Source organism: Podospora anserina, chromosome 5 (genome assembly GCF_000226545.1).
Source record: "Podospora anserina S mat+ genomic DNA chromosome 5, supercontig 9".
NCBI classification, from domain to species: domain Eukaryota; kingdom Fungi; phylum Ascomycota; class Sordariomycetes; order Sordariales; family Podosporaceae; genus Podospora; species Podospora anserina.
This window is the reverse complement of record NW_001914843.1, coordinates 841815-852334: the sequence shown is the minus strand read 5'-3', so window position 1 is coordinate 852334 and position 10520 is coordinate 841815. Positions and strand designations below refer to the sequence as shown.

Genomic DNA, 10520 nt, shown 5'->3' with positions numbered 1-10520 from the left:
TCGGCGAGGCAGATTACCTCGCCCCTCACATAGTCAACTTTCCCTCTCTCCATAAGCTCTCCCTCGGCCAAGTCAACATCCACCGTGACCGCCTCCGTGCCGTACTCGCTGCCACAGCCGCAGCTTATGGAGCGCTGCATTGCTCAGCGGGCTTCAACAATTTCGAGACGTTTAGCTTTGTTGCAGAGGCAGAGAGGATACTGTGGATTGTTTCTGCGTTGACGATAACGGCTTCGGGTGTGGTGTTGTGGGGTTTTTTCTCTGCGAGGCAGTGCTGGCCGGGGTTTGATGGGTGGGTTTCGGGGGTTAATCCTTCTATGCCGATTACTTTGACGGGGAAAGATGGCAAGGGGCGGGGGAGATTGGTGAGGTGGGGACGGAGGTTGGGGGTGTATGTGGTTTTGGGGGCTTTTGTGGTTGCGAGGGTGTATTTGGTTGTGGAGGCTTTTGTGAGTTTGAGGGGGGCGCCGAGGGGGTTGTATGAGACGGTAGAGTGGACGGAGTTTTTGCCGCATTTATAATCAGCCTGGCTGATCGGAGGATGGAGGGAGTGAATTTTGTGAACGGTTCCCACGATCGCAGGTAGTCCTGAGGATTATGCGTTTGTGAGGCTGTATTTGGACCCAGAGTAGGTTCGAGACATACCCGCGCCGATCTGTGGTGATCCGGGGGTCAAGTGCAGTGGTCGCACGTTCGTTTTATGTGTGATGTGTGTGCATGGATGTTTTGTAGCATATGTACACCAAGATCTATAGAACGACCGGCTGAAAAGGCTGCTATCCCCAGAAAGCTGTGTTGTTGCCATTCCAAATATTCTAGTGGTCCGTGGTACTGGACACAAAGACAATAAGAATGGTGGCATACCTAAAAGTCTCGTATGAGTACACACCAAGGCTACGCAAAAGTCTTGGGGAGGGTGGGCTCGAGAACTCACGTCGCACCTGCCAACACCAAGTCCATGGTCCTTGAGTTGGTTAACGTGAAGAGTATGACGAGGTAAGAGATGGTGCATGCCATGACTACGAAGATTCTGATTGACAAGGTGTTGGTGAGATTGCAAAAACCACTGGCATGATCAGTAGGAGTGTGATCAAAAACAACAGAAGTACTTTTGCTGTTCGTTTAACCCATGGGCCGGTATACATAAAACCATTCGGATCCGACGAAAGATTGTGATATGGCCTCTGCTCAATGAAGCTGTCAGCCTTTCACCTTCCCAGGGGGTAGGGTTAGTACGTAGCTTTCTGAAAGAGGATTTAAACAACTGACGAAGTTTGTTCTCCACCCATGACTCCAGGTGAAATAACGCGCTATCACCATGCGGCGACAAGCATGCGAGTTCTCCCTTGTGGGACAGATACGATTGTTCGACCTTGGAAATGCAACCCGTCCCCTCAAGCTAATTACGAAGACTTTGGACGTCTCTGGGATTGCCGGACGCAAGCGATAGCATGCGATGAGTTCTCTCCGCGAATGCATCATACTCGGCAAGAGAGGATTCGATTTCTGACAAAACATCTTGTCTAGCTGGATTCCGATCAAGACGGCTCACCCCGAGGAAGAGCGGAGAGATTTCTTCTTGGTCGATTTTCTCGAGTTTCTGTTCCAACACGCAGAGCTTATCCTGCTTCAAGAGCATAGGCCTAGCTCTGATCTTGGTGAACCGCCGGCAAATAAGATAGGGGTCGTGAGTGGACAGCAGTGCTGTGTAACGTGGATACCCATTTCTGACGTCCTCGACTGTGCCAGTTTCGGTTAGTCTATGAACAGGTCATACAACGCCATGATTTGAGATTGTCAATACTCTTTTTCATGCCGATGGTGTGGTTCGGAAGTGGAGGTCCTGGAGAAGTGTTCCATAACGCGAGAAGATAAGAAGAAAGGCTTCATTTGACTGAGTGCATGCAAGTGCTTGGGATTAAAGGCATTGAATTGTTTAAAACATTTAGCGTTTTTTCTCCCAGATTCGTGGTCTCTTTGAACAAATCTGTCATCCATGCTCAGCCGCTATTCTGACGGGTTTTCATACATACCTACTCAATGCATGCCAAGCAAGGGGCACTGCCTCCCGTGGCGTCCAGTGCTAGACTGCCTCACCAACCAGGAGCTTTCTGCAACAGATGACGCATGGTCGGGCAGCAAATTCTTCTGGTTGAGGTCGTGGAAGGAATTTATTTTCTCACCTTTAGCATACCGGTCCACAAAAAAACTTGCTGTCGCTTACCAGGAAGAAAGAACCCATGACCAGTCACAAAGAGTATGTAACTATCTCATCAAGGTGAAAGGGCAACCCGGTCCGAAATGGAGAGGAGATAGATGTGGATGATCTGGTGGCAGCCTGATCAAATACGGGGTATGCGAGAAGCGGTGTGTCTCGGTGGGCCCCAGGTCGTGGGCGCTGGAAGCTTTGGCCAGTCTGGGTCAGGCTGCCATTCTGATGAATACTTGTAGCAACCTTCTCATCAATTAAATTTGCTGTCTTTTCCACGGTAGTCGAGCTAATTGACCATATTCACCACCCTGTTATCATTCGATGATCCTTCTGCGGAGAGAAGGCGTCTCTGTACAACGAATATCATTGACACTAGCATCTGCTGTCATTTGACTCGGCGATACCCAGCAACGATTCCATGTAATTACCAGCATTCCCAGAGGTTCATGTTCGAAGCCATGCACAGGCTTCTCGCTTCGCGATCCTCGTCGCATCAACTCCAACCCTGACAAGCCCCTCCAGGGATCAGTAAAGGATGTTTTGGACATCGGGGCATACTTTCAGTTAGCAGCGCCAGATGTCCAAATTCAACTATTGACATGCACCTCATCAAGTACTAGTATCCACGCACAAAGAGCGAGCCTCCGCCCACCGGCTGAAGCAACGTACCGAAATTTTGTGGCTGCTATAAACACGGTCAAACATAAGGGCGAGAGTGGTGACTTGTCTACATTCATTTTTCTCGGCATGGGACTCGATGCCAACCGTACGGCTCCTTCTCCAGGTCTTCAGCTGGACTTGACTTTGGTGGTCTTACAATAACCGGGAAACCCCAACTCGCTTAGATTTCTCCAAGGACCAAAGTTTGGGCAATTGTTGAAAGGGTTGGTGGACAAGGGACTATTCGTCACGGTTGTCCTAGACTGTTGCTTCTCTGGTAGCTTCTATCGTGATGATGACCTCGAAGTCCGATTCGTTCCTTTCAGCCATTTCGCGACGACCAAGGAGACTGGGGAAGGGTCAGTACGGGATGACATACAGCCATCAACAATAATCCGCGATGCGTTGATGCAGGACAACTGGCTCTTGAATCCCACGGGGTATTCTGTTATGACTGCAAGCGGCCCGCACGAGAAAGCCCATGAGTTCGAATTTCCTGATGGATTTCACCATGGAGTCCTTTCATACTCTCTGTTCAAGGCTCTCCAGGAGTATGGTGGACTCGGGAAAAGGCAACGGGACATGTACAGCTATGTGAGGGCCAAGGTGCGGGAGTACTGTTCACGACAAAGTCCCGAACTTTATGGAAGCAAGCATCGGTCTTTCTTCGAACATTCCGCCTCTACGACGAATATGAACACCTCAGAATTTGTTACAATTACGAGGCTGTCGGACAAGACTCTCCAGATACATGGCGGGCGAGCTCATGGAATTTGTATAGGAGATGAGTTTAGCATCTGTCCTCCATTTACGGAGAGGGACGGCCCGATCCAAGATCATGTGTCAGGCAGGGTCATCGGGACCGCTAACATCATTACTTCAGCCAGATCGAGGTTATACTGCCCAAACTGGATGGTTTGCAGTTCCCCGCACGAGAGTCGCACTTCGAAGGTTTGCCATAGGGGTCCCCAACAGTCTCCCATGCCAGTATCAATGGACTAAAGCGCTCAGGGAGCAATCGCTGGAAGGTATTCCAACCAATGGCACTCACGAGAAACCCATTGCATTTAACGTCCTTCTCAGTGATGGCAACACGAAATACATCATCAGGGATGCCCGCATTCAAGAGGTCGTCAATAATTTACCCGATCTCCCTGTAACTGAAGACCAAGAACTCGATGCCAACAACGTGGGCGATGTTCTCGAACACCTCGCCCGATTTTCACTGGTCAAGGAACTTGTTCACCATGGCGGCGCTGGGTCAAATCTGAGGTTTCCCCAATCTTTCACCGCTCAGATCACAAGCCGCTTAGGAACCGTCATCTCAAACCCAGAAGAGCAAATAGTAGAGGTTGTCCACAGCGAGAGGGCGTTGACATTCGAATTGGAAGTGGAGAACATTTCAGATAAAGTACTATATGTTCACGTCTTGAACATGAGTCCGATGTGGAAGGTTGAGGGGATTGATTGTGGGACTCGTGAGGTTATTCCTCCGGGGTCGGAGGAGGACGGGTTTTCCGGGTTCATCAACAAATGTGAACCATAGTTCCGGAGACTAGTGTTCGGTACTAAGAGTACGGTAATTTCAGGCGGGGAATCTATCGTCTCTTGGGTAAGGATCCCCAACTAACTAGGCTCTAAAGTTCCCATATCGTTAGCAATGGATATTACACTAGCCATGCTTATATGTGACAAGGGCTGTAATAACAGAGCTTGGAACTCATGGTTCAATTCAGGCTAATAATCTTCAATGGCCTCGAAGAGCGTGATGAAGAAGAAGAAGGTCTAGGAATACAAACAGCTTCTGAGAACGCGTCTTTATCCTTCACCCAGTGGTCCGTGCATTGTGGCCTCAGGCTGCTGCCAAGTCCTTCAATATCTCGGGTTGACCAATATCATTTCCTTAATAACCGCGAAGCCTGTGATTGTCTGCCTCACTTTGACCACTGGCTCACAACGTGCAGTTACCCCTCCTTTCAGTGGTATCGACAGTGTTGTTGGCCGTGTTCACGGTGGTTGGTTGTTGACGTGTGACATTATAAGAATCCCAGCTCTGCAGGAGTTCCCCTGACGATATCGGCACGGCAACGCGCAGCTATCTGCCCAACCTTCACAAGAGCCTTGGGCACGATGGTGTCGCGGGGTGATGTGAAGTAAGGAAGGAAAGTGGCTGATCTGAACTCATGATTATTGAACCGGTTCTGGGGACCAACATTAAAGTTGATTCAGGGCTACTGTGAGGGGTTTGTCTCGAGGAGATTGAACGGGGCAAATCCTGGTTCCAAGAAAATAAGTTTCAAAGTGCGGGGAAGATAAAACTGCCTGGGCATCGGGATTGCGCCAGAACACTCAACTAATAAAGCTAAAGACCAGCGCAGGTAGGTAGCTTCGTTTTTCTGGCTGGGCTTTTCCCGGGCAGGCACACGTGTGAGGCCCTGCTTTATGTCATCACCTGCACGCATCTATCTGGGGTTCTTTCTAGCAGCGTGAGTAACCTGTCACCTCGCTCACAAGGGAAGTCTGCTAGGCGTGGACGGCATGTTCAATTATTATAAATATATATATTAGCCATGCAGCGCTGCGAGGGGAACGCACCAGTGAACAGCAGAAAGAAATAACAGCGGTAAAAAGATCCTCCTATACGCATCCACATATCTATGTACTCGACGAAGCGATTTCCATAAACCATTTGTGTTCAAGAGCTTCCCGTGCAGTAATCCGCCTACTTGGATCCAGATTGGTCATCTTTACAACCAAATCTCTGAACTCCAGATCGACATATTGCCATTCGAAAAACTACTTTCTTGGCTTAACCTGCAGTGCGAGCTCGATGAAAGACTCAAACATGGGATTTTCCTCTTCAATATGTTCCAGGAATCCCTGAAATCCGTCGTTGTCGCCAAAGTAGGAGACGCGTCTCATCAGAATCGCTTGCCAAGCCTCCTTACCATCCGCAAGCTCTTCGTCGGGGACGAGAAAGATCATCTCGTCCAGCATAACGTAGATGGCGGTGATGGCAAAGGAGAAGATGTCAGAGGGTGTGTTTTGCCGGACGCGCAACCGGGACTCGGGACTCCGCCACAGCTGATTCCCACAGAGACAGCCGAGTAGGTTTTGGTCGGGCTCCAGTTGTACAGCATCCTCTCGATCCGAGATCTTGACACTTTTGACACTGATATTTCCTTCTGGGGAGTCTTCGTAGTCGACAAGAATGTTGTTTGGTTTGATGTCTGCCACCAATGTGAAGCCATTATCAGCTATTGTCGGGCAGTTCGCCTTCAGTACCCAGATCTCAGTCTCACTTACCAGTGTGGACCATTCGTCGATCGTGGAGCTCAGCAAGACCCGTTAGAACATGCTTGAGAATTGCTTTTCGGGCGTCCACCGAAAGCTGTTTTTGACTGATACGAAGTAGATCGCAGGCCAAGTAGGGGTAGATTAGGATCTCTTGATCGGGAATTGCGTCAATCATTGCCCTAAGATTCGAGGATGATGCTAGGCTTTGTTGTAGCTTGTAGGGATACTCGAACTCATCAGGTATCATGTTTTTGACAATGAAGCTTTTGCCTTGAGCGTCGCTTTTCGAGACTATGCAGCGCATATCCTACATCTCTAGGCCGGTTAATACAGGCTATGGAGATGGCGTACCTGGCGCGATAGACGCACAATAAAGGGTCCTGCCGGTCGGAAAGAACATCCTTAATTCTGTACATGACTCCCGATTTGCCTCGGACATGGTCGCCGATCGGGAACGGTGTCGTCCACCGAGAAGGAGGAGATTGAGACGACATCGTGCGCTGCTGGGAATATCGATAAGCCTGTATGTGGTATCTCAAACTCTCCGTTTGGTAGGCGAGGCTGAAAGATATACTCTGGAAAGGACCAGAAGAAGTCTTGATGGCTAGATATTGTCGCAAAATGGGCGCTCCCCTTGACCTTGACAGATGGACCATGACTTGCGCTGAATCGGTGCTGTTTATAAAGCAGTCTTAGGCGTATTAATAGACCTGAAATTGCACTTCGTGCCAACGTCCGGGCAGTTGGTGGCTAGTTTTGTGGCTGTTGACGTTACGAAAAGGTTCATGTGCCAAAGTGGTGACCAGATGATGAAATATTCCCCCTATCACTAGAGCCCGAGGCCGGGTGGGCGCGTCTTGACACTATTAAAAAGTTATCAAAACTTTAGTTAGTATAAATATTATTATTCATTATTTTTGAAAGTTAATATCCCATATACAGGCCTAAGGGCCCTGTAATAGTGTAGCACTTTAGTGCTTACGGTGCAGCGGAAATTTGCGATACGGTACTAGTAGCTTACTTTTGGGTGTGCGTGGCTCAGGTGCTTTACGGCACTATAAAACAGAGCAATAGTAGGTGACCTTCTGTACTTATAGCGCTAGCTTTCTGTAGTTCTACTGTAGTACTCTGTAGTAGAGTTCGCACTTGACCTCTACCATATACCGCCGGGGGCCTTACTGCCCCCTCTAACTGTCACAGCTTAATAAGAAAATGCTGGGACAGGGCAACAGTAATACTATATGAACTAACTTGATTATAAGCTGAAAAAGAAAGGAGAGGAAATTGCAATAGTGTGACGAACCCCTATCCAGAACTTCTGAAAGAGATACTAATTAAGAGCACTTCTGAATAATCCTGGTTCAGTATAGCTAAACAGTGTACAACAAATGGCTAGTTTCAATTCAATAGCTAAGAAACCACGATTGTAACTTATAAAATTGCATACTACAGAACTGTTTATTTATACTAGCTAGTCCCTCCGTATATATAGACCTTAATCCTCCAGGTACCTCCGTACCCAGTTCACCACTGCTTACTAATGAGCGGTGGTAATCTACCCTAGCTCACTACGCTTACTTGGTGAGCCTAGTGATCCGGCTCACCTCTGCCAAGAGGTAAGCGCTCCATCGTCCTGCACCCCCGCCGTTTTATTTCACTTAATTGGCCACCACAGCCTGCTGCTGAAATAGTAAGAAAATACACAAAAACAACTATAACACCATAAATATACCCTTAATAGGTCCCTGAATGAACTTACTTGTATGACAGTGACTCGCTTACAGGCCGCACTTCACGTAAGACAAAGAAAAGACACTATGGGTTCGTAGGCCATATAATAAGCACCGGACTAGCCTGATCAGAGGGCCAAAATTGCTTGCACGCATGCAAGGCACAAAATTTGAAGAAATAAAAGTCGATGTTCTGTCTAAAATAGAATGTCCGAAGCAGACCGCTTATATACATGACTCCTGAACTCCCTAAATCCTCCGAGAGCCCCACTTCCTCACTCATACCCTCAGGCCTGTGGCCATACCCCAACCTAATAGTATTACGACATATTTAAAATAAAGCCTATTAACTTCCTTTATAAGCCTTTTCATAATCTTTTGAAAGCTATTAGTTGTTTTTAAAAGCGTTTAAATTATTTTTAAAGCGTTTATACTATCTTTCATGCATGTTACCTTTCTTTAGTGGCCTTTAAACTATTTTTGAAGACCTACGGATTGACCTTCAAGGCATGTTAACCTACTCAATTATATTTGTGGCAAGAGTGTGGAGGTTGTGGAGGAGACTCCACATTTAGCGGCAAGTCTTGGCAACAGGGGAAAGGAGCTTGGGCCACCTCCAAAACCGCACCCAAGCTTCAACGTCATCCCAATGAAGCCTCGAACTTTTTTTAAAGATGCCAAAGTCAACACCGCAACCATGGCGCGATTACCCACCACCGAGCTGCGAAAATACCTTCTAACCGGCCAATTCACCCGCCGCGGCTGCCTCCATCTTAGACCATCCCCCCTCGCACCACCAATACCGCCCCTCCGAACCCTGTCCACCACCCCTCCAACCCCCTCCGACCAGCAACCCCAGATTATCCCCCTCCGCAAACAACTCAAAGACCAAGCCAAAGCCGCCAAACTTTCCGGCTCCCCCAAGAAAAAGCTAAAAAAATCCGACAACCAAACCGTCCCCGGCTGGGACCTCACCGTCGGCATCGAAATTCACGCCCAACTCAACACCCCCTCCAAGCTCTTCTCCCCCGCCTCGACCCCCAGCAGCAGCTCCGACGACGCAGTCCACCACCACCACCCCAACACCCACGTCGCCCCCTTTGACCTCGCCATCCCCGGCTCCCAACCCTCATTCCAGCCAACAACCCTCATCCCCGCCATCCGCGCCGCCCTAGCCCTCAACTGCCACATCGAGCCCATCTCCCGATTCGACCGAAAACACTACTTCCACTGGGACCAACCTTCTGGTTACCAAATAACGCAGTATTACCACCCCTTTGCCCGATCAGGTTCGGTAACCTTGTACCCGCGAGATGGCATCGCAGCAGAAGACGGGGAGCAGGTAACAGTGGGGATAAAACAACTCCAAATGGAACAGGACACGGCCAAGACCCTCGCGCAGCCTAACTCGACGCACTATCTTGATTTCAACAGGGTGGGTGTGCCGCTGGTGGAAATCATCACCGAACCGTGTATCCACCGCCCCGCCACAGCGGCGGCATTTGTGAGGAAGGTGCAGATGCTGCTTAAGAGCGTGGATGCTTGTACTTCTGGGCTGGAGCAAGGTGGTTTACGAGCGGATGTCAACGTTTCCGTCAAGAGGACTGGGGAAGAAGAGCTAGGGACGAGAACGGAGATTAAAAATTTGAGTAGTTTTAAGGCGGTGGAGGATGCGATTATTGCTGAGAGGGATAGGCAGATTAGGGTGTTGGAGGAGGGGGGGAGGATTGAAGGGGAGACGAGGGGGTGGAGCTTGGGGAGTATGGAGACGAGGAGGTTGAGGGGGAAGGAGGGAGAGGTGGATTATAGGTATATGCCTGATCCGGATTTGGGGCCGGTGGTGATTGGGGGGGACTTGGTGGAGAGGTTGGGCGAAACGATGGGGATGTTGCCGGATGAGGAGGTTGGGGTGTTGATGGGGAGGTTTGGGTTGAGCGAGAGGGATGCGATGGCGTTGATGTTGATGGAGGGGAGGTTGGAGTATTTTTATGGGGTGTTGGAGGAGTTGGAGAGGATGTTGGGGGTTGAGGCGGTGGAAGGGGGGGAGCAGAGGCATGCGATGCTGGCGGCAAATTGGTGTCTGCATGAGTTGGGGAAGTTGGCTGAGGCGGAAGAGGTGGGGGAGGCCGCGGCTGAGGAGGTCACCAGTCAGGTACCGGAGCAGGATTTGGCTGCCATTTTGTTTTACTTGCACCAGAAGAAGGTCACGGCCAAGGTGGCGAAGGATTTGCTCTGGGATGTTTTCCGGGGGACGATTGCGACTGGTGGAGTGACTGAGCAGATTGACAGTCAAGATTTGTGGTACAAGGAAATTACCGAGGCAGACTATGCGGCCATTGCTGATGAGGTGATCGAGGGCCAGGAGAAGGTATTGCAGGACTTCCTCAAGTTTAAGCAGGGAAAGAGCAAAGCCTACCCCCAGGGCAAGCTGGGATTCTTGGTCGGCAAGATGATGAGGGCTGGTCCCGAGCAGGGAAAGGGGATGGATCCTGCTTCTGCTGAGAGGGTCATGAGAGTGAGGATTGAGCAGGTGTATCTTCCAAGACTGGAAGACGCTCAATAAGTGTGATTTGTGTACGATGTGCGAACTGACAGTGACTTGTGGAGGTCCACTTGAGAGC

General features: G+C 49.6%; 3 protein-coding genes across 3 annotated transcripts; 2 read left to right on the top strand and 1 right to left on the bottom strand.

The window, feature by feature from the left end:
• Positions 1-3058: 3058 nt before the first annotated feature.
• PODANS_5_9890 (uncharacterized protein) lies at positions 3059-3874 on the top strand (the record flags this gene model as incomplete). Its single annotated transcript, XM_001904780.1, has 1 exon — positions 3059-3874. A coding segment is annotated over one exon (816 nt), but the record flags the coding sequence as incomplete, so codon positions are not given.
• Positions 3875-5527: 1653 nt separating this feature from the next.
• Positions 5528-6473, bottom strand: PODANS_5_9880 (uncharacterized protein; the record flags this gene model as incomplete). The annotated part of the gene is made up of 3 exons (XM_001904779.1): positions 5528-5668; positions 5786-6102; positions 6179-6473. 3 exons carry the CDS (start codon positions 6471-6473, stop codon positions 5528-5530), a joined length of 753 nt encoding a protein of 250 aa, XP_001904814.1.
• Positions 6474-8548: 2075 nt separating this feature from the next.
• Positions 8549-10462, top strand: PODANS_5_9870 (uncharacterized protein; the record flags this gene model as incomplete). The annotated part of the gene is made up of 1 exon (XM_001904778.1): positions 8549-10462. The coding sequence occupies one exon, from the start codon at positions 8549-8551 to the stop codon at positions 10460-10462; it is 1914 nt and encodes a 637-aa protein (XP_001904813.1).
• Positions 10463-10520: the final 58 nt, after the last annotated feature.